Source organism: Hippopotamus amphibius, chromosome 1 (assembly GCF_030028045.1).
Source record: "Hippopotamus amphibius kiboko isolate mHipAmp2 chromosome 1, mHipAmp2.hap2, whole genome shotgun sequence".
NCBI classification, from domain to species: Eukaryota; Metazoa; Chordata; class Mammalia; order Artiodactyla; family Hippopotamidae; genus Hippopotamus; species Hippopotamus amphibius.
The window spans coordinates 173,079,108-173,102,687 of NC_080186.1; the positions used below are offsets into that span (position 1 = coordinate 173,079,108).

At 40.0% G+C, this 23,580-nt stretch overlaps 1 protein-coding gene across 5 annotated transcripts in view; it reads left to right on the plus strand.

Annotated features, from left to right (window-relative positions):
* The first annotated feature begins 3,075 nt into the window (after positions 1-3,075).
* The window catches only part of ALDH7A1 (aldehyde dehydrogenase 7 family member A1), a 61,870-nt gene continuing 41,365 nt past the window's right edge, over positions 3,076-23,580 (plus strand). For 3 of the 5 annotated variants that reach the window (XM_057736323.1, XM_057736317.1, XM_057736307.1), the window contains exons 1-11: positions 3,076-3,178; positions 3,502-3,718; positions 4,911-4,964; positions 5,524-5,589; positions 10,434-10,514; positions 10,834-10,957; positions 14,295-14,427; positions 16,081-16,125; positions 18,025-18,084; positions 19,206-19,283; positions 21,093-21,190. In XM_057736323.1, the coding sequence (XP_057592306.1) occupies positions 3,171-3,178; positions 3,502-3,718; positions 4,911-4,964; positions 5,524-5,589; positions 10,434-10,514; positions 10,834-10,957; positions 14,295-14,427; positions 16,081-16,125; positions 18,025-18,084; positions 19,206-19,283; positions 21,093-21,190 (964 nt within the window). In that variant the 5' untranslated portion in view covers positions 3,076-3,170. Of the gene's footprint in view, positions 3,179-3,501; positions 3,719-4,910; positions 4,965-5,523; positions 5,590-10,433; positions 10,515-10,833; positions 10,958-14,294; positions 14,428-16,080; positions 16,126-18,024; positions 18,085-19,205; positions 19,284-21,092; positions 21,191-23,580 lie in introns of those variants that run through there. The other 2 variants (XM_057736330.1, XM_057736339.1) reach the window with 2 other exon arrangements.

A 23,580-nucleotide genomic window follows, 5' to 3' on the forward strand; every position in this document is an offset into this window, starting at 1 on the left:
TTCTATACCAGAATATAAAGCTCTAGCTCTTTCTTGTTAATGACTCCCTAGTTGTGCATTGCATGACGGTAGCATCATATTTTAGGCTCTGATGGTGTACATTTAAGGTGTAGCCAGTTTTGCAATGAACGTGTCTTTTTACAGTCTTTTTTTTCTTTTTTAATTATTTCCTTAGGATGTGTCTCTAGACTGTATGGAAAAAATGAATTTAGATTTTTGAAATGTGAATTTAATACCTATAAAGGAATTTAGAAATTATCTGGGCCAATTGATTTTGATAACTAAAGAGAGATTACACAGCTAAGCTATTGAAGACCTGTGTCGTGACTCCAGATCTGCTAATTCTTAGGCAACTATTTTACCTTTTCTGCATAGAATTACAATCCCCCTGGAATTGATTTTTGTGTGTGGTGTGAGGTAGGAGTACATTTTCATGCTATTATTAACATTTTACTATGTGGTATGGGAGGCAGCTAAATATGATATAATGCATATAACAGACCCTCACACTAAAGACTTTCTCCAGTGCTTTCCACTAGAAGTTTTAGAGTTTTACTTCTTACCTTTAGGTCTATGGTCCATTTTGACTTACTTCTTGTATATAGAGTGAAGTAAAAGTCAAGTTTCTGTGTGTGTGTGTGTGTGTGTGTGTGCACGCGCACTCCATAATATCCAAATAATATAGCACTATTTGTTGAAAAAACTATTCTTTCTCCCTTGAATTTCTTTGACACCTTCATTGAAAATTGACTATATATGAAGGCCTAATTTTGAGTACCCTATTCTGTTCCATTGATCTTTATGTATGTCTTTACACCAACGTGACACTTTCTTGATTACTGTAGCTTTATAAGAATTGTAAAATTGTTATAATTGTTAAAATTAGGTAATGTAAATTTGTTCTTTTTTTTCCCCCAAAACTGTTTTGGTTTTTCTAGATCCTTTGCCTTTCCATTTAAACTTTAGAATCTGCTTGCCAATTCTGGTATTTTGGTTGGGATTGCATTGAATTTATAGTTTAATTTGGACATTGGGGAGACTATCTTAGCCTGGTGCCATTGAATGCTGGAATCATATACCGCTAATCAATAACTCTTATTCTAAATTCTGGGCTCATTAAATCACTAGATAGGTAGTATGTACCCTGGGATAGAATGCAGTGATTAGAGGATGTGAATGGTTAGTCCTTTCTGAGAATAATTTTCACCATCAAATAATAAGCCAGCATTTTAGTTGCAGCATCATTTTTTTGGTTTGCTCGATTACTATGAGTCTGCCCAGAGCAATAGTTAGTGTCATTCGCCATGTTCTGACAAATCAGTTTCTGAGTTTACAATAATGAAATTGTATCCTGGGTTGTGGTGATTTCTCCAATTTACTGCTGCCTTGGGGCAAGCATGCATTATCAGATCACATCCCTCCACCTTCTGGCCAGTTATTGCTGAAGAGTGAAAACAGCTAGTGTTCACTGAGGACTTCCAAGCACAGGTCATTTTTACTTATGCTGTGACTCCAGAGTCTTTGCTATAACCACCCTATGATGCCTTTGATAAGTCATTTAAAAAGCAGAATTGGCCACTTGCTTACTTCTCCACTTTTAATACAGAATTGGCTCAAAGTGTCCTGAGTTTAGTCAGTACATTTAAATTTCTGTAGGGCTTTGCAATTTTTATATATGCTTTCATGTATGATCCATTTAGTTCTTTTTCAGGTGTGAAATGTGCTTTCATATGATTCATTTAATTCTATCTCTTTGTGCTTTGCCCCATCAAAATTCATTGTTGGTGATTTTTCGTGACCTCCTATTGTCAGGCTAAGTGAGTTTTGAAAAAAGAAGATGGAAGAGGAGTGCAATCCCTATTTTCATATAGGCAGTTGCTGGTGTCTATCATCCCAGAACTGGTTTAGAGAGACAGCCATGAACCGCTCTTCTTATTGAAGAGAAGGAAGTTAACATTGTCTGAGAGCATTATGTGCTGCTTCTAAAATGTAGTGCATCTGTAAATGTCTTTTCATTTTTTGAATCAAATGGAGGGGAAAAGAATGGAAGGATGTGGTGTTGGGATATGTGTGCAAAGAACTTTACTGGCAGCCCAGAAAGTGAGGAGAGTTAAATTCTCCATTAAAATGTCTGAGAATTAAAATGAAGGAAATTAGTGCCTCAGTCCTAGGGGTGGATGGAAAAGAGTAGTTGGGTTGTTGATAGAGATTACCAGTGCTGTACAGGGTATCCTTGCTTTCTACTGCCGAGGTGTGTTTATAGGTTCATTTTTTCATTGATGTAAATGGATGTGATCAGCCTGGTAGGATGCTGAGAATTGTGGAGCCATGCAAGGATGAGTCAGAAATGGTCCTCACTTTAATGGGGAAAAATATAACCTTTTCAAGTGGAAGCATCATTCAGGTATCTCCAGCACTTACTAAGTTTCTAGGTAGGTGCTTGATACATGCCGATTTCAACATAATTTGTTGAAATAGTTTGTGTCATAAGAATGGAACAGATAAAGCTCAAGCGTGAATACAGAGATGAAAGGAAGGGTTTTACAGATGGAGAAAACAGCAAAGGCAAAGACCGTGAAAGGAAAGCCCAGGCTTTGTATAGAAATATGCAATGACTGTCTGGTTGCAGTGTGGAAAGCCACAAAGCAAATATTGAGAAGTAAAATTTTGGAAAAGTAGGTTTGGAATCACTGAGACATCTTATTAATTCAATAGATTTGAGTGTGTGTGTGTATTTTTAACTCATGCCCAAATCACGCTGAGTGAGATGTTGCTATTTCCCTCATAAAAGGCAGGCCCTACTGTGGAATTAGATGGGAGATGGGATGGTGAGGGATGGGGTGGGGATGGAAAGAATATTGCAGGAAGACAGAAGAAATGGAGCATAAAGGAAATTGATCACAACTGTCTTTGTTCTTCAAAAGCAAGAATATACCCAGGCAGGCTATTTAGAGGGAAGTACCACAATTTAATATTTTTCATTAATTAGGGAACTCTAATTTGTAATTTAACAAAGCGGCAAAACAAACAATCTTCTCTCCACCACCAAAACCCCCTCTCCTTTGGCTACTCCAGGAAACAGCAAGTCACCATCACTTGGGAACTGGTTAGAAATACCGACTCTCAGACCTCAGTCCAGACCGAAGGAATCAAAATGTGCATTTAACACCATGGCCAGGTGATTACTTGTACATTACAGTCCGACAAACCCTGATCTAACCTACTGTATTTTAGAGCCAATATTTTTCTGGAAAAAAAAAAACAAAAAAAAACCTAGCCGGTGCCGCTGTTCCCGGCATCTTTCACCAGATGGCAGTAGCCCGCTCACTTCCTCCCAGCTTCAGCCACATTGTTTCAGGCCGGGGTTAAGCTCGGAACTGCTGCTGCTGGCTCCTGCATGGCGACGGCGGGGGGCGTGCCCCGTGGGCGGGGCGGGGCCTGCCCAATAGACTCCTCGGAATAGGGGGCGGGGCCCTATTTCAGCTGTTCCTGGGGCCGCAGGCGCCGTGGACGTCCCTGGCTCAGCATGTGGCGCGTCCCTCGTCTGCTCTACGTGCAAGTTGCAAGGAAGAGCAAGCTCTCGGGACCTTGGAACAGGCCTGCCGCCTTCATGTCCACTCTGCTCATCAATCAGCCCCAGTATGCTTGGCTGAAGGAGCTGGGGCTCCGCGAGGAAAACGAGGGCGTGTATAATGGAAGCTGGGGAGGCCGGGGAGAGGTATGTGGGCGTCCCGGGCAATCTCTGCGGCCTCCCTTCGCTCCGGGAGGCCCGACAGGCACTGCCCAGCTCGAGTCCCCGCGGACGCTGTCGGCGGCTGTGCTGGGTGGGACGTTTTGAAGTCCGCAGTGAAAGTTTCTTCGCATAGAATGTCTTAAAAATACCCTTAGGTTTTAGGTCTTGTGTATTGCAGGGACTCGAGTTCATTTTGGAGCTGGTTGGGTTGAACTTCCCACACACGCTTGGCGGTGGAAATTATCCGAATTTTGTGCTTGACTGTGGCTCCTCACATGTGACGTGCGCCACAGGTAGTTCTACGTATAGTTTTATCTTTTCTGAAATCCTTTGGAATGCAAGCTCGGACTTGCTGAATATCCTGTTTTCATTGGGCTCTGAGCTTCCTTGAGGGCTGGGTTTTCAGCATTTCTCTGTTTCCAGAGCCTGACACCCAGTTAATTTTCAATAAAATGTTTTCTAGACTAGGATGGGAAAGTAAGGTTATTGTCACTCAGATTTTTCTTTTTTTGGAGAGTTGTATACAAAAGAAAGCTTTTACAAGAAAATGTTATAAAACATCCTGACAGTTTGTTGAATGAACCTGCTTTGTTAAAGGAAACAGCTTTTGGTTTTCTGGGACTTTAGGAGGTGCAGGTGGTTTTAATTGTTCCCCAAATTCCCCCTCCCCCGTTGGTGGTTTCATCCCGTTTTTCCTGTGGTATCCAATCATTAGATTCATGGATAAAATACCCTCTCCTGAAAACCTTTTTAAAGCTACACCTGGGTTTTTTTCTTTCTAGTTGATGTCTCCAGTTTGTGTGGACACAGGCCTTTCCCATGGTTGTCTAGCCTAGGTCATTTCACCTCTGACCAGAGGGTGGGCAGAGTAAGGGAGAGAGGAAATAAGTTAAACTTGTTACTTTGGTCTCTAAGTGGAAGAAGGGGCAAAATTACTGATTACATTTAGGCTTTTGTTTAAATGCCTAATATTTAGAAGGGGAAGATGGGTTTTTCAGAAAACGTGGTTCTGAATGTTCAGGTCAAAAATGAAAGAGTTGCTTGTTTGTAGCAAGTTAATGTAAAGATTCTGAGTTTGAATATTGTATTTTAGTCTTTTTTTCCCTTCCCCCAATTAGCCTGCTCCCCTAATTTGGGATTACATTTCTATTTATGGTGGCCCTCTTTTTGTTTTAAGGTTATCACCACCTATTGTCCTGCTAACAATGAGCCGATTGCAAGAGTCCAACAGGTAGGTGGGGTTTTTTAAAAATGCAAAATACCCACAGGGAGTTTGTGTCAGTGATGGGGAGCAATACAAATTTACAAAGTTAAAGAATAATGTTTCTTTTTAATGTAACTTTTAAGAATGTTTGGGGGAGACCCTCTGCTCGAGGGGGTGTGTATGCCCCAGAAAAGGTGAACCCTAGAGAGGACTCGGGAGGGGGTCCCTTGAAAGCCATGCTTCTGGATCACCTGGGAACTTTAGTTAGAACCAATGTTCTGACCTCTGGGTTGGAGCCTGAGGTTCTGAATTTCTAATACACCTAATTGCTCACAGATGAGGCTCCTGGACCTTGCTTTGAGGAGCAAGGTTTTAAAAAGCACAGATTCTAACTTACTGAATTCCAGCAAGTTTTTTGAAGTGTAGGCTGTGAAAATCATTTTAAACCACAGATCGTAGGTTTTAAAGATGTAGGTGTAAAATCTCAACCTGGAGATTTTACAATTCTTTTCCAAAAATCTGTGTTCTTCGAAGATCATCACTGCCTTTTCCTTTTCCCTTTGTCTCCCTCTAAATCTTTATTTAGGCCAGCATGGCTGACTATGAAGAAACTGTAAAGAAAGCAAGAGAAGCATGGAGAATCTGGGCAGATGTAAGTATGGAGGCCGTGGCACGATTACCTACTGTAATGACAGTGAAATAAGAGACATCTGATGAGCAGGCCAGTGCCCCTTTGCTGAAACAGGAGCTCCTGGGGGGCTGCAGTTATCTCCTCTGCTGTCATCCTAAAGCAGTGCCTTTTCCATATTTGGTCTTCAGTAATTGGGTAATTTTAAAGGGAATAAAACTGTTGAAGTAGCGTAAACTTGATCTATGAACATTTTATTCTGCAACTGAAGTTACCTGAATTTATAATTAAGCAAAGAGAAAGGAATATCTATGCTAAAAATACGTGTATGCTCCTTCTCTCTCTCCCTGCCAATTTTTTTGGGGGGTGGGGGGTATCTTAGCATTAGGTCGACACTCTTGGTTCAGAGGGCAGCGGTGGCAGCAGCACTTCTTACAGGGCCTGGGCTCCAATTCCTCAACAGTCTGATGAGGCTTTGAGGCCGGTTCTGCCTCCTTTGTCTCTGTCTCCACCAGGAGTTCTGTGAGCAGGTGTGGGAATTTTGACTGGAGCTGGGCTGGGTCACACTGAGCTATCACTTGATAAGGGCCTGGCTCCGGGAGGAGGAGAGAGTAAAGAGCTGGCCTAGTCTGGATCTTCCAGGCCTCCCTCACCTCCCCCACCCTGAATATATCCCTTTCCGTCTTCCAAAGATTCTTGGCCTGAAGCTGTAGGAATATCCTGGATGGTTAACCCAGCTCTGCCTCTGGATACGGTACTTCACCTTAGTGTGCTTTGTCTTGTAAAAAGGGGAGACCAGGTGTGCTTACCTCTTGGGTTATTGTGAGGGTTAAATGAGTTAATCATTTAAAGTGCTCACAGACAGGGGCAAACCTCTCTCTGAGTTTGATTTCTGGAGCCACAGTGCTGCTGGGTTTGGGGGTGCTGAGCCTCCATGGTTTTCTCCTGAATCAGTGATTGCTGTGGGGACTTGGGGAAGGACAGGCTCTCCAGGAGAGCCCTGGATTGGATACAAGGTTATTGTCAGCCAAGAGGTCATCTGTGTGCAAAGCAGGAAGAACAGCTTTCCTTTACTTTAATTCTGGCTGTAAATTATGCTCAGAGTTCCATTATATACAATCAGAAATATCCTTGAACAAAGAAAATACAACTTCCAAAAGTAAGCAGTGTGGTAAGTTCACCTTAGCAGGATAGAGAATTATGACCAAAGCAGTGCCAACTTATTTTAAATCAGCTGGTTCTACAGCTGGGGGTCTCACATCTGCAGATACGGAGTGCTGACTGTTCTCTGCCCCTGTGTAAGTGACTTGAGCATCCACAGGTTTTGGAATCCGTGGGGACCTGGAACCAATCTCCTGTGCATACTGAGGGACAATTGTACTGTTTTGTTTGTTTGTTTTGTTGTTTTATTTCTTAATTAATAGGCTATATTTTAGAGCCATTTTAGGGTGAAACTGGAAGGGAGGAAAATTTTTTGTTGCATTCTAGTTTCTTTGGCTGCTCTAATAATTAAGTCAACATACAACAGATTAACAGGGGAAAAATAAATTTTAATTTTGTATGAGGGGGAGGCACAAAGATATGAGACCCAAAGGCAGGCAGGTAATTGAGGCTTATATATTGTCCTGAGCTAGGAAAGGGATTGGGGCCTGGGGCTTCAAAGAGGATGAGGATTACCTAATTCTGACTTTCTTCTCAGCTCTTGCTGCTCTTACTAATTTTTTCCTTGGAAGCTGGAGGCAAAAAAAAAAAAAAAAAAAAAAGCCAGGTTTGAGTGATCTGGGATGGAGTGTAGTTTAAACCTTGAGTGGTGGTTCTAATGTGTGGCCAGGGTTTTGAGACTTGATCAATTACTGAATCTTGAACAGTTTGAATTATATTTCTCTCTGTTGCTATTTTTGTGGTTCAGACAGCCACCATCTCTTGTCTGGGCTCATGGTTTTCCTGCCTGAGTCTTTTCTCCTTGGGTTCCATTTTCTATACCACATCTAGAGTAGTATTTTAAAATGCAGTGATTTTCTCCTCACCATATAAAACCCTCTAGTGATTTCCCCACTGCTCTTTGGAGCCTTTACATGGTCCTTTGCAGTGTGGTCCCTACTTTCCTCTCCTGCCTCTTTGAAGTCTTTATAGTTTTCCAAAATGACCATATTCTCTTGCCTTTTAGCCTTTGCATACGTTATGCTCCCTGTCCCCCCTAATTTTTCTCTCCTTTCTCTACCTCTTCAGCTGGCAAACACCAATCATGCTTTAGGTCTTAGGTCTCAACTCTAAACTTCTTTAAAAAGCCACCTTCCTCGCCACCTCCTTGCCCTCAGAGAACGCTAGGTTAACACCTGTAGGTGATCGCTTGTGCAGTCTAGCTCTATCATGGTGCTTACCACATGATATTGTAATCTCCTGTTTATCATCAGCTCTAGGGAGTGTGAATTGTAGCTGCCTTGCTTCCCTCATATCCCAGGGGTTAGCACAATATCAGGCACATACAATATGTGCAGTAAGTGGTGGTTGAAAGACTAATAGAATAAGTATGCTAAGAATAGCCACTGAATTGGCCCCTCAGAGTTGAAAGTAACCAATTTGCTAAGCTTATAAATGCGTGGGCTACATTCGATTGAAACATTATTAAACCCATTCCATGCCTTAGAAAATACATAGGATCTGTGCTGCTTCATGTAACATTAAATTTTTTGGTTACTGCTTCCAAAAGTGTGAGTATATCTTAAAAATGACAAATGTTGCAGACATATAAAATGTGGAGAATGAAAGTCTGTTATGCTTCCATATCCCAGAAATTACAACTGGTAACATCTTCTTATATATTCCTTCAAATTTAAGCAAAAGTTTACTTACCATATGCATTATCTTGCTATTTTTTATTGTCCTGTTATGGCTCCTAAAATTTTTTTCTTATAAATCTACTTTATTCTTTTTAGAGAGTGTCCAGTATTCCATTTTATGGCTATTGCATAATTAACCAATCATATACTGATGGACATTTAGATAGTTTCTGTTTTCTCTACTGGAAACAACACTGCAGTAAATGCTGTTATACCTCTACTTCTGCACACTTATGTACATGCTCAATTTCTAGAAGTAGAACTTCCAATTCAAAGGAGGAGGGGACATTTTCAATGTTAATAGAATGCCAAGCTACCCTTCAGAAAAACTATACTAAGACATTTGGGGTACATTTGGGAAGGAGAGAGAGCAAAGAAGAGCCCTGAGCTCATAGTCAAGCTCTGGGAAGCCTTCTCTGTGAGGAGGGTGTGGCGGGACTGGCTCTAGCCTGGGGGGTGGGAATGGTCCTGTTAGTTGCCTTTTGAGGGAGAGCTGGAATTAATAATCAGTAAGAGCTGAAAGGGAGAGAAGGGGTGACATCATAGTTGGCTAAAATATGTCTCCATTCATGCATCACATCTCAAACTTAATATGGTCCATCCTATACTCTCTACCTCCACCAGAAACTCCTGATGCTGCTTTCGAGTCATCTTCATCCCTGTAATTCTACTTCCATCTACCTAGCTATTCAAGCCAGAGACCTGGGAGTCATCCATAGTGCTTTCATTTCCCGTACCTGTTCCACTCGTGTGTTCTGTCCATTCTACTTCCAAAATAGATCCTGAATCCACATTTTGTCTCCTTGCTTCTACTCCTTTCCCCTCCAATTTATTCTCCACCCATCAGGAGCTGATCTTAGGAAAGGTCAAGCAGATCATCTTATTCTGCTTCTTAAAAACCATGAAGACTTCCCATTGCAGTAAGATTCGGACTGCTTAAAGCTCCTTTTAGCTGTAGGCATAGTGTCCTTCCCAGTCAGCCCCTCACATATGACAGGATTTTATTTTCCATGGATCTCTTACATGTTTTTCTTTTCCTTGGGAAGAATATTCCTATGGTTGATTTTTCCAACCTTAGATTTCACCTTAAATCTCACCTTGGAGATTTGGGCTGACAGCCTTTTAAAGTAATGTACCCATTTATTCTCCAAGCTTGCTGTTTTCTCTGTCTTTGTTTCTTTGGTCTTGATAGCCCTTGTGGCAATTTGTAATTATTTGTTGCCTTTCCCCCACCTCTGTTATTAGCGCCATGAATGCTACTAGATAATAACTGTTAGCTCCATGAGTGCCTCACTTATTTTAGCCCCAGTGCCTAGTATTACTGTAGTCACATAGTAGGTGCTCAGAAAATATTTGGTAAGCGACTGGTATGATTTGAATGGATTATGGAATACCAGCTTTATAAGTAAGCTTAATTGAGGGTTTGGACATGCAATCAGTTTGACCTATATGGAAACATTACTGGGAATCATAAAGGTTTACAGGTATGTAAGGTATTCTGAGCTTTCTGGAGTCATCCCCAAAACTTGTGTTCAATCTGAATTTCTCTCTGTATTTGGCATAGTCCCTTGCTCACCAAGAATGTATCATCTGGATATTTTTTTGGTCTCTGGTATGGGTTTTAGGGCCTGCCATGTCACTTTTTTTTAAAGTACTTGATTCTATTTTATTTATTATTTGTTTTAGAAAGGACTTTTTTTTTATTGGAGTATAGTTGCTCAATATTGTGTTAGTTTATACTGTACAGCAAAATGAATCAGCTATGCGTATATATATATCCCCTCTTTTTTGGATTTCCTTCTTATTTAGGTCACCACAGAACACTGAGTAGAGTTCCCTGTGCTATACAGTAGGTTCTCACTGGTTATCTATTTTATAGATAGTATCATGTCACACTCTTGATGGGATCAAAACAGTTGTCTTTGATGTGCTTGTACTTTGTTCTCTTACAGCCCATTTATCTAATACTGTGTTATAGACGTGAGCTTATACTTTGAATCAGACACTAAAATTCCATCCTTTTCTTAGGTTCCTGCTCCAAAGCGAGGAGAAGTAGTGAGACAGATTGGTGATGCCTTGCGGGAGAAGATCCAAGTACTAGGAAGCTTGGTAAAGTATTTTTGTAGTAAATATACAATTCTTTGAGTGAGGAATAAGGCTATCTTATACTTCTGTGTTTAAAATTGTGACTTTCAAGAAAGTAATTTAAATATTTCAGAAATCTTTTCTTTAAAGAAAAGATTAACAAGATAGATATGAAAAAATAAAGGCAATTCTTGGGTTTTAAAATTCTTCACAAAAATAAGAATGGACTTTCTGAAGTTTATTACCATCACAAAACAAAATATATTTTGCTTTCCCACCACAGATTTAATGTTTTAAGTGTGAATTCTGTTGGAAAAATGCTGCTTGGTTTTTTGTATTTTAGGTGTCTTTGGAGATGGGGAAGATCTTAGTGGAAGGTGTGGGAGAAGTTCAAGAGTACGTGGATATTTGTGATTATGCTGTTGGCTTATCGCGGATGATTGGGGGACCCATCCTGCCTTCTGAAAGTAAGCAGTGAAGTCAGTTCAGCTAAGAGGTTTTTATTTTATTTTATTTATTTTTAAAGTTTTGTACTCTAATACAGAGAGCTCCAAAAAATTCTCTGGCAGTGAACAGTTTGCAAAAAAGGAATTTCAATAATACAAAAATATGAAAATTAATTTCTTTACTAAGAAAGGCAGAACAGATGAAAACATCCAGTTAAGTTGCTTAAACTTTTTTTTTTAATTTTTAAAGGTAACGCTGAGTGTTGGTAAGTCCGTAGGTGAGACAGATACTTTTTTATAGGGACTTTTGGCAACGTGGATCACCCGTCTGTCTGGAAAACAATTTGGAAAAATATCTATCCAGAGAACCTTAAATACTTAATAGCAGTTTCCAGAATCTTGAGTGAATAGTCTGAAGTGTGACTGAGGTTCATGCGTGAAGATCTTCACTGTCCTATCAATGGGGAACATTAGCAATAACCTAGAACTTCCTAGGTGGCGCAGTGGTTAAGAATCCGCCTGCCAATACAGGGAACACGGGTTCGATCCCTGCTCCAGGAAGATCCCACATGCCGCAGAGCAACTAAAACCTGTGCGCCGCAAATATTGCACCTGTGCTCTAGAGCCTGTGAGCCACAACTATTGAGCCCATGTGCCACAACTACTGAAGCCCACACACCTGGAGCCCGTGCTACACAAGGAGAAGACACTGCAATGAGGAACCATGCACTGAAATGAAGAGTAGCCCCTACTAGAGAAAGCCCATGTGCAGCAATGAAGACACAACACAGCCAATAAATAAATAAATAAATACATTAAAAAAAAAAAAAAGAAAAGAAACCTAGATGTCAAATCATATGACAAAAGTTGAGCAAATAATTTTTACAGTCTATTAGCGGGTATTAAAAAATCATGAAGATTGCTTTCCCCAGCCCCAAATTTTTTAGGAAAATTGTATTTACTTATTTTTGAATTATTTTAATGTTTTTTGAAGAGGCGATGTATTCATGTCACAAAATTAAAAAGGAATTAAAGGGTAAGGGATGAAATGTTTCTCTCCTCCCCATGGAGTACTCCATAGCATCTCCACAGAAATATTGAATGTTTCTTGTTTCTTGTGTAACTTTTTAGAGCTTTTATTCATGTGCAGGCAGACATAAACATTAGCAAACTGTATGTTCTGTTCTCTACTTTTTTCCCTACTTAATGTGTCTTAGAAATTGTTTCACATTATTCCAATGAGGTACGTCCTCCTTCTTTTTTTATGATTGTCTGTTGTAAGGATGGCCAGTTCCTAAAAGACGGATATTTAGGGTGTTTTCAATCTTTGGCTGTTAAACTGTGCTGCAAGGACCAAGCTTGTACTCAATGATGAGGACAAGGAAAAGTCCCGGGGTAGAAGTCTGCCAAGGTAGTGACAGTGGTTGGTTGTCACGGCAGAAATGTTAATAGTTGTTACTGTCTTCTTTATATTTTTCTGCATTTTCCAAAGTTTCCACAATGGGGATTGTGTTACATTTATAATCAGGAAAAGAAATTTTAAAAAAATCATATTTTCCTATTTTTTCTTGGAATATTGGGCAAACTCCCTATTTGTAGAAAGAGGGGATTCTTTTCAAATTTACAGTTATTGTCCTTAATGAGATACATAATAGCGATTGTCATTAGTAATTGTATGTCATTGAACAATTTTCATAGGTTTTTCCCGTTGAAAAGGTAAACTGCCAGTTTGGGGAGATATATATGTGCAAGCAAGTAACCTTTGATTTTTACCTCCTGTGATGTCTCCCTCACCAATTAAAATCCTTCTCAATTGTTTACACATTAAAAAAATAGATTATTCATGTATGCAGAAGCTTTCGGGTAACTTTGACTTCAGTAATTTGATACTGAGTGTCTGCCAGGTGCAGGATGATCTAATAGGTGATACTTGGTCCATAAGGCATAATCCTTTCCCTCAAGAAATTTATAAACTTTTAGATTCCTTACGATTCCTTACATTTTAGAGCAGAGAGGGGCAAGTGGGAGGTAAGCAAAGGGATAATTACTATGTAGCGTGGTAAGCGCTATGATGGGGGTGAAGGGCAGGATGTGGGCCCACGATGTGACTGTAGGGGCAGTCAGGAAAGACCTCCCAGAGAATGTGATCCCAGGTGAGGCCTCAAGGCAGAGAGGGGTGGAGTCCTCAGGCAGGGGTGGTTTTCAACTGGGAAGAAGCCTGTGTGAAAGCTTGCAATTGGAGAACTTGGCTTATTTGGGGAACTGTGTTACTTCAGCACTCCTGGAGGGCACAGTATGAGGGGAGAGATGGGTGGAGAGGGAACCTTGAGAAGGGACTTTTCATGGAGTTTGGACTTAAATATCTTGAGGGCAGCTCCTGTACTGATCTGGACACTGAAGCGTGGTAGATAAGAGAGGGATGTTGTCAGAGCTACACTGGCCTCCCTGGGGAGAAGGATAAAGCCAAGGAGGGGCAAAGAGGAGGAAGAAGCCCTGTGAGGCTGTACCAGCACATCATCTCCAGGGAGATTAGGGTTCCTAGACTAAGGAATGGCCTGGAAATAAGGTGCAACAAGTGGTGGGTTCCCTGCTTTTGTGAGCAATGTGAGCATAGCCAGAAAGGTGGGTGTTGGCAGTGTGGCCTTCCCAGTGCTTTTAACCAGGTTTTGTGAACCTTCAACACTCCTTGCTCTGGTTCTTCACTGCTCCAGCTGCCTTTGATTAAAATAAGGACCTTGTGGGCTTATGGTGCTTTAAAGTTTAAGTTTAAAGTTAGTCTATAAAATACGAATGGTTTAATTTGTATTTTCAGTTTTCCTGTATGTATATAAAGATTTGTGCAATTCATTCATTCAACATTTATATAATTATTGTAACTTTTTCCCCCTGTACATGAGCCACTTTGTTTTGAATTTGGAGAGGTTAGCTGAGGGCCTCATTGGGCAGTGTCAAGAACGCGGCTCTGAGAGTCATGACTTCTGTGTTGCGGTCATGCTCTGCCCTTGGTGATCACATCACCTGTGACACGTCTCATCTACTCTGAAGTTTCCTTGTCTCCCAGATGGGACTGACACTGCCTTGATCCACACAGAGTTCCACGCAGAGGCATAATGGATATCCTCATGGTTTATAAGATAGTGTGGTAATAATGACAGCTTTTGTTGTGTGCCAATTGATGTACCAACCTCCCCCAGCTTTGTAAAGTTGGATCTTTGTAAAGATCCACTACAAGGCATCTGCAATCCCCACTTGGTTTGGTGCACCTTTGTTCTGAAAGTAAAAGGTTGCAGACTTTGTTCTTATTACCTCGACAGGCATTAACGTGCTTAAGCATGTTCCCCCCTTTCCCTGTCCTCAGGACCTGGCCATGCACTCATTGAACAGTGGAATCCTGTAGGCCTGGTTGGAATCATCACTGCGTTCAACTTCCCTGTGGCTGTGTATGGCTGGAACAACGCCATTGCCATGATCTGTGGGAATGCCTGCCTTTGGTAAGAACGGCTCATTTTCTTAGCCAATAGTTACGTTGGTAAAAGTAGCTGTTTGGAGGTACTACTGAAAGTATTGCAAATGTACCGAAATGTTTTCTACTACTATTTCAGTTAACATAGTTAAGTCACACCTGCTAGTTGTGAAATGCTGATTTTTAATTATGACATACTTTACCATTGGTAAATTTATATTTTTTGACCTATTTTTTGACACAGCCTTGTCCCCTGTTCCTTCCAGTTATTTCCACCCCAAGTAGGTGTACTGTAATTCAGTTCTGATACTACCTGGAGTCAGTGTCAGGCTCCCTCTGTTTAAGGGCTCAGTCTTCCACAAGACTGCCTCTGCTTAAGATGCAAGCTGCAAATGTTCCCAGTCCTCAGGACGTCTGCAGTTCTGACCAACAGTCTACAAATTTGGAGGTTCCCATGAACCATGGGTTTCAGTAATTCATTAGACTGGAATATTTAATGACTGCAGTTTTATTGTAAAGGGTACATATAGGGCATTGTCTGGAAGAGTCCCAGACGCAGAGCTTCCCTGTCCTCTCCCTGACACATCACGTTCTTAACCAGGAGGCTCCACTGAGCTTTGGTGTCTGTCCAGAATTTTTATGGGGGTTTTATTATATTGGCATGATTAAGTCATTGTACATGTGATTGAACTTAAGTCTTCATCCCTCCTCCCCTCCTCATGGTTGATCTTTCTGGTGACCAGCGACCAGCCCCCATCCTGAAGCTACCTTGGGGGTGCCCCGCTAGTCACCTCATTAGCATAACAAAGACACTGTCACTCAAAATTCCAAGGGGTATTGATACAGGCTGTGCCAGAAGCTGGGAGTGAAGACCAGATACAACCTTTATTATACTATACTACACAAACAGGAAACTAAGTGAACAGGTAGGAGAGGAGAAAAAGAGCTTACGATAAGTCACAATCTTCTTTTAAAAATTTGATTCTTTTTTTAATTCAATAAAAATTTGGTAGTGAATTCCCAAGTGATTCTGAGACACTTGACCAATATTCCCATCAATGCATTAAATGTTACATCGCTACAAAATATGTGATAGTAAAAGTTAGCTGGAAAAATGTCAGTGTTTATAGATGACAAAACAGTTGCTTGCTTTCAGCTTTCACGTTCAATGGAGGAACTTAGATCAGGAAAACCAGGAGAATTGTCTTTGCCCCTTTTGCATCTGTCCCACTAATGTGTACTGATCTTAATGTTGTATTCAGTTGAAGGTACTGAAAGACTATGTGAAAGCAAGGGCATACTTGGGAGGATTAATGATTGGGCACCATGTTGCCAGAGGCTAGTTGTGTAGTTTTCCTCAGCCCTCTGAAAGTTCATGTTGATTGATTTCTTTTTTACTCAGTTTCCATAACTAGCAGAGGTTAATGCAACAGTTCCTGTGGTCCATGCAGCAAGCAGGTTCAAAATTGCTTGGTGCCATTTTTCTGTGTATAGAAGTTTTACAGTTCCTTAGGTCCCAGAGGTACCAAGCTGAAGGATGAATTTCTCTTTCAGTTACTAGGCTCAGTTGTTTAATTGGAGAGAACTTTTTCTCACAAAGACTTCTGCTTGAAAATAAAAGGCATTTATGATTCCCACCAAATTAAGCTGGCTTTTTGTTTTGTTTTTTAACCCTTTCAAGGAAAGGAGCTCCAACAACTTCCCTCATTAGCGTAGCCATCACAAAGTAAGTATGTGTGACTTTCTTTTTTCTGGGTGTGGAGGAATCTTAAAAGGGTGATTGATAGGCACTGAATTTTTAATCTGACATGCAAGTGTCATGTTTATTTTAGCATGGAGTTTGGATAAACTCTTTCTTCTTTGGTTGTAATAACATTTTTATATCATTAGGCAGTTTACAGAGCTTTTTCAGAGCCATATCGTTTAAGTCTTGGGAAACATGCCACATACTGATATAAATGTTGAACTTGAACTCTTGAAACTTTTTTTTTTCTTTTTTGTCACTTGCAAAATAAAAACAAATCCAGTGGAGAGGAAATAGTCTTGCAATTTAGGGGCTCTATGCTATAACTATTCAGCGTGTTAATGGTCTTGATTTCTACTCACCTAATACTTTTATTGCTTTTGTTTAATAGACCATTAGCAAAGCAGGAAGAAAGGGTTATTCTATGATTCCACTGATGTTTCTAACACTATCTAAAATGTAGTTCATCTTGGTTTAAAAAAATTAGTTTTGTTTATTCGTATTTGGAAACATGACAACTCTGATTAGGTCATGAAATCAGTGTTACTAATTTATTCCAGAATTTAGAGAATGTGTAGAAGAGACTGCCTTCCCATGTAGGGTGACAGTGGGCCTTGACTGATATTCCAGTGTTTGCATGGTCTGCATTCTCTGATTTAAAGAGTTGTTGGTAGAGAGTTTGTGATGGATTCTGTACATAAGAGGGTCCTTAATGTTGAGGATCGTTTAGGAACACTGGCTTAGGAAGTGAAAAGTTGGCTAAAAAACAGTAGTATGTGTTAGTATTTACTTGAAGGGAATATGTGATATTGAGGAAACTATCTTTCAAGGCAAGGGTGTTCAAATTAAATATTAAGAACTGATATATAAAACACATAAAAATGATGAGATTCCCCAGGCAATTTTTAAAAATAATCTTTAAAAAAAAAAAACAGCAAAAAATAATTAATGTGGACATAGTGAACTGACTTACCAATTGTTGTTAAGTAGCTGATTAAATTATTATTAATTTTGGTATTAGTTCTAAGTTATTTTTGCTTTGTGCTTTTAAATATTTATTTATGTGCTTTAAACCTTTGAGGGGTTTAAGCTCTTCATGGGAACATGGGCTGATTCTTTTTTTAGATAATTGAGAATATTATCTGATTTTGTAATGGAAGACAATAAGTAAAATGATGCTAAATTGTGGTGGAATTAACCAAGGGTGCTGCAGCATCCACTGGGAGTTCTTACATTCAGACTCATAAGATGACCATGTATCGTACCTCTGTCTGTTCAGAAGGCTATAGGACAGGAACATAGTTTGCCCGGAGAATAGCATTAGGTATTCCTCTTCATTCATCGTCATTGTAGCAGTTTATTCAGGGCAAAGGAGTTGAGATCTACACTAGACAGGCGTGGGGGTTGCCCTGGCTTAAAAGCCTAATGCCCCACAGGAGCCGAAATATCTTGTAATAATTCTGTATGCGTGGCTTTCAGCCACCCACAGGGGACATGCAGTTATAAGAGTTACTGTGCTCAGGGAGGGGCAAAAGCATGAGGTTCCCAGGTCATTATTCCAGTCCAGGTGTGGTGGACCAGTCAGGGGTCGTTTTTACCATGCGCCATATTATCTAGGTAGCGTTGTTGACACTCTGCCATTTATCAGGTAACCTGGAAAACAAAACTAAAGAATTAACCCAGTCAGATTCTTATGCATTAGAGGAAAAAGGTTTAGCTGACTTGTACCCACAGGCGCAAAGCAAAATCCCTGCTCTTCAAGAGTGGTCAGTCTACTTGTACAGACAGTAAGACAGTATATGTACCCTGAGTCCCTGGAGAAAATGGTCCAGCCTGGCACCTGGTCTCAGACATGATAATTACAGTGTGATCCTTGATTAGATGGAGGAAAGAAAACTGCGGCAAAGGACATTTTTGGGGACATTTGGAGAATTTACTTAGGTATGATTATGGTATCTTTTTTATGGAAGTGGGTATAGGATTTGGATGGTTTTGAAATTTAAATTAAACAAATTAAAAAGTAGCCAGCAGGTTGCGATGTTTGATCAAAAAAATTCTTGCCCTATTTTGGCCCATGCTTCTCAGGAAGCTCAAAGTCAATGAAAGAATCCTCTTTAAGAGATATCAGAGTTACTGGAGCCAATATTACAACTCAAAATCAGATTTAAGTAGCATTAAACAGTATTTCTTATTTTGACTCTTAACAGCCTAAGTTGTGAGGATACTAATTAAGAAAAAGCTGTGCTTGTCCACAGTGCTTTAGCCTGGAGTATGCTATTTCCTGATTAAGAGGTTGATGTGAAGCTGGTGGACACTTGTCCTGACCTTCTTTGGGGTTCTGCAGGGCAGTCCAGCACCCTCAGCTCTGTCTCCTCAGCATCGTCTCTAGGTTTGGGGCACCTCTTTCCCTTCTCATCTCGACCACTTCTCTGGCTGGCTCTGCTTTGCAGAGATGCATCAAAACCTCTCAATGGAGGGAACTCCCTGGCGGTCCCATGGTTAGGACTCTGAACTTCCACTGCAGGAAGCGCAAGTTTGATCCCTGGTTGGGGAACCAAGATATCCCACAAGCTGCGTGGCATAGCCAAAAAATAAAACAAAACAAAACTCTCATTTGCTAATGGAAACTATCTTTCATTTTCTTCATCTTTCTGGGTTTTATTCCATATTTCCCTTTTTATTTCTTTAACATTTTAATAAATTTGTGGTGAGAAGCCAAATAAAACCTGAAAATGTCCTACGATCGGTCAACCATCTAGATATGTCTTCATAGTTTGCCAGAAGATACTTGAGAACAGTGATCACTTGAACTTCCTGACCAATGCTTTAGGTCGTCGTCTTAGGTTTTTTTTAGGAAAAAAAAAAAGAGTTCTGCTTTTCTGCATTTAAGTGTTTGAAAACCTCAACTTTAGTATATAAGGAGAAATCTAAGCCTGGGGATATTTGCGGGATGGGAGAGAAAGTTGAAAAAGAATGTCAGGTATTTGGAACTTATTATTTTTCAAAAAATGGTAAGAAATTAAATCACTCCCTTCCTTAGTAATTGTTTTTTTCTTTTCTAGGATAATTGCCAAGGTTCTAGAGGACAACAAGCTGCCTGGTGCGATTTGTTCCTTGACTTGTGGTGGAGCGGATATCGGGTAGGTCAGTAGGCCCAGAATGTCTTTCTGCTGCTAGGCTGATCAACTAGAATCATCTTTACTAGAATTTCGAAACCCTGTAGAGCTAAGGAGGTGAGAGTGGTTTTTTGGAATCATTATCGCTATGGATCTCACTGGGCTTTACTTCATTAAGCTGTGGCCTCTGTAGGAGGATGAGTGAGAATTGTCTTTTTCATTGCCCAGAACTACTGTTGTAAGGTGTTTATATCCTAAAATAACACACTGCTGTACCGGTGTGCAGTCTGTGGCTTCCTGACACTTGGTTTTTCAACTGCTCACTTCCAAAGCAAAGCTGTGGAATTACGCTCTGGTGTCTCACTCCCCACCAAGGACCTAGCCTCTTCTCTGGGTTCTTCAGCTGACCAAAGAAGGGAACCCTGGAGACACAGCTTCTGATTTATCGTTTTTTAAAAATCGTCCTGTAATTCATATACCATAAAGTTCTCTCTTTAAAAATGTACAATTCAGTGGTTTTTAGAATAGTTACATTGTTGTGCGACCATCCCCATTAGCTTATTCCAGAACATTTTCTTTACCCCTGAAAGGAACCTGGTACCCATCAGCAGTCACTTCCCCCTCCCCCTCCCCCGACAACCACTAGTCTACTTCCTGTCTCTATGGATTTGCCTGTTCAAGATATTTCATATAAATGGAATCATATAACATGTGATCTTTGTGTCTGGCTTCTTTCACTTGGCAGAATATCACGACCTCTTTCAGCTGGAGTGGACTGTACTTTCTCTGAACCATGGTGAAAGCTGGTTTTACCAACCTTGACTTTGATTAGGTGACGTTTCATAGGAGTCAGGTTTTAGAACCCTTAACTGTTGTGGTTAAAGTGTTAGTCTCCTTCCAGCACTTTGATCACACTGTTGCACTTACTGGGCAATCTCAAAAAAGAGGAATAAATAACTCCTTTTTTCAGATAAACGAGAAAATACTAGAAAAAACAACTCCTATATGAAGAGTACATAGTGAAATATTACCCAAATATCATGTAAAATATGAATAGTCTGTCCTTTGACCCACTCTGTTCTTATACTTTGGGCATGCAGTCCTTTGTGTTAACCTTGGAATAGCTCAGGTAATAACAGTAGTGTGTGCAGGAGGGCTTTAAAAACAGAAGCAGCTCCTTTGAGCATCAGTGCTTATGTGTGCTGTGCTGACCTGGGGAAGCCTGCACGCACAGTCTAATCAAGCAGTTGCAGCCCTACATTGGTCTGATGCTGTGGCTGTCTTGCTTGGCCCACACCAAGCCCTGTGAAGCACTGAACTGTGAGCAAGGGGGTTCAGATCAATGGTGTCTGGTCTACATTCCTTAGAAACAGCTGGAAATCCTAGCACAGCCTTTGTGAGTCAGCTTCCATGAGGGATACTTAGGATATTTCCCTGTAGTTTTTAAACTTTTAATTTTTAAAGGAATCTGTTTTAAGAGACCGCAAAATAACTGAGATGCTTATCGAGGAACTGCTACGGTCGTATTGTGTCATATTGTTCAGTCATCCATCAGTTGAAGAAGGAATCTTCCTTAACAACGTCCTCGAGGTGATTTCTGTTTCTGGAGAGCTCACAGAATGGGTTAACCCATTTTGCTGTATGGTGCTCCTTGTGAAAATCTAGTTCATGTTCATGAAAACCTTCCCTTATTCCCTTGGGATGGATCCTTGTGTCTTTGACTGACTGCCTCTCCATGACAAGGGCCCACGTCAGAGTTTTCTGGCCTGGAACTGTCGAGCACCGCCGTTGCTGGGTTTCTTTGCTTGAGTGACTGTGTATGTTCTCTTGCAGTACAGCAATGGCCAAAGATGAGCAGGTGAACCTGCTGTCCTTCACCGGGAGCACTCAGGTGGGAAAACAGGTGGCCCTTATGGTGCAGGAGAGGTTTGGTGAGTGTTGGCTTTATAATGAGCATTTTTTAATTCCCTCAGTAATGGATGTGAAAAAAAGGTTGGGTTTTTTTCCTTTTGACCCTTTCCATGAAGACACCAGCCATGTTTATTTGAATGTCCAAGTAAGAGGAAGGGTGCAGTTAACAGTCGGTTAATATTAGGGAGATAGCAAAGTTAATAGCATAATTTGGAAAAGGATGGCATTCCCTCCCTGACTATAGTAGAATCATATCAAATGTATTTATCAATTTCTTTCAGACCGGTTTGGCAAATAAAAACAGAAAACTTGCAATTTTAAACAGGACCAGTGAGAGTACAGGACCTAGAGTGAATGTGGTGTAGAGGAGTTATATCTGTTCTTCCCTCGTTTATAATTCATGCGTATATGACTGAAGGTGTTGTTAAGACATAGCTTTGTATGCTCCACTTTATGGCTCATGAAGGAGGTTTTCTAGGATAATATTTACTGTCAGTTTTTGCTTGTTTTGCTGAATTTAGACTCTAATCCTAGCATAAGATGAGACTTGAATAGTGAATCTGTCGGCTATTTTGCTGTGTGGGCATTGCTTTTAAGAAGGAAGTTTACAAACTTTTAGAGCTTATAAACAAGGTCGGGAAGGTTGCAGGATATAAAAATTAATTGTATTTTTATACGGTAACAATGAGCAATCTGAAAATGAACTTCATAAAACTATTTCATTTACAGTGGCATCAAAAAGAATAAAATTCTTAGGAATAAATATAACAAGTGTAAGTCTTTCACACAGAGTACTGCAAAGCATCATTGAAAGAAATTTTTTTTTTAAAAGACCTAAATAACCTGGTAGCTTGCTGAGCGGTCTCAGACCTAGATAAATGTAAAGAACTCCCTTTTTCACTTTTTGGAAACAATTTAATATTACTACCCAAGATCAGTACTGCCCAAGTGATCTGCAGGTTGAATGCAATCCCTTTCAGAATGTCACTTGGCTTCTTTGTAGAAATGACAAGTTGACTCCAAAATTCATATGAAATGAAAAGGATCCCAAATAGCCAAAACAATCTTGAAAAGAAAAACAAAGTCAGAGGACTCACACTTCCCAATTTCAGAATTTATTACAGAAGTATAGTAATCCAGACTATGTGTACTGGCATAAAGATAGAAGGATCAATGGAATAGAACTGAGAGTCCAGAAATACACCTTACATTTATGGTCAGGGGTGCCAAGACATTTCAGTGAGGATAGTCTTCAACAAATAGTGCTGGGACAGCTAGATAGCCAAATATGTATGTTTGAAGTGGGACCCCTACCTATCCTTATACACAAAAATTAACTCAAAATGTATCAAAGACCTAAAGGTAAGAGCTAGAACTATAAAACTCTTAGAAGAAAACATAGAAATAGGTCTTTGTGATCTTGGATTGGGCAATGGTTTCTTAGATATGACACCAAAAGCAGAAGCAACAAAGGAAAGAATAGATAAAATAGACTTCATCAAAATTAAAAGCTTTTCTGTTTCAAAAAAAGCTTTTAACCATCAGAAAAGTGAAAAGAACAACATACAGAATGGGAGAAAATATTTAGAAATCCTTTATCTGATAAGGAATTTGTGTCAAATATATAAAAAACTCTTACAACTCAGTAATATAAAAGACAACCCAAGTAAAAAATGGGCAAGCATTTGATGAGGTTATTTCTTCAAAGATAAACAAATGGCCAGTAAGTATATGCAGTGGTGTTTAAGATCATTAATCCTGCTTCTCCTACTAGTAGATACCGTCCTACTCCCTTCCCCTTCTTACTCAAAGGGGTAGTTTGTAGTTCTCTCATGTAGTATCATTAGCAGGATTACAGTTTGTAAATGATGCATCTACCTGTCTTAAGTTGTGGGTGCTCTTCCTGGAAGGGGTTGGTGGTTTTGGACGTGGTTAGGGGACACATAGAGAATTGGAAGGATATAGAAGGTACAGCTGGAATTGTTAGATCTTATGGTAATACTGTGTTCTTGGTAAATTGTCATACAGTATTCCACAGTGACTGCACCATTTTATGCTAACTGTCTGGAGTTTTGGGGGATGTAATTTCAAACTTAGAGAAATTCTGAGACTAACACAAGGAATTTCTATATACCCTATATATTCCTATATAACCCTTTTACCAATTGCTTACATCTTGCCCCATTTTTAAAATCACTTTCTCTCTAGCAACACAAACACACACACATGCATACACACATACTGTGAGAGCATATTATTTTTGAACCTTTTGAGACAGTTGAAGACATTGTATTCCTTTACCACTAAATATGTTTGTATATTTCCTAAGAACAAGGACATTTTGACATTGATGCTCGTGCTATGTTCTTTTCTTGACATTTTTTTAAATTGAGGTATAGCTGATTTATGC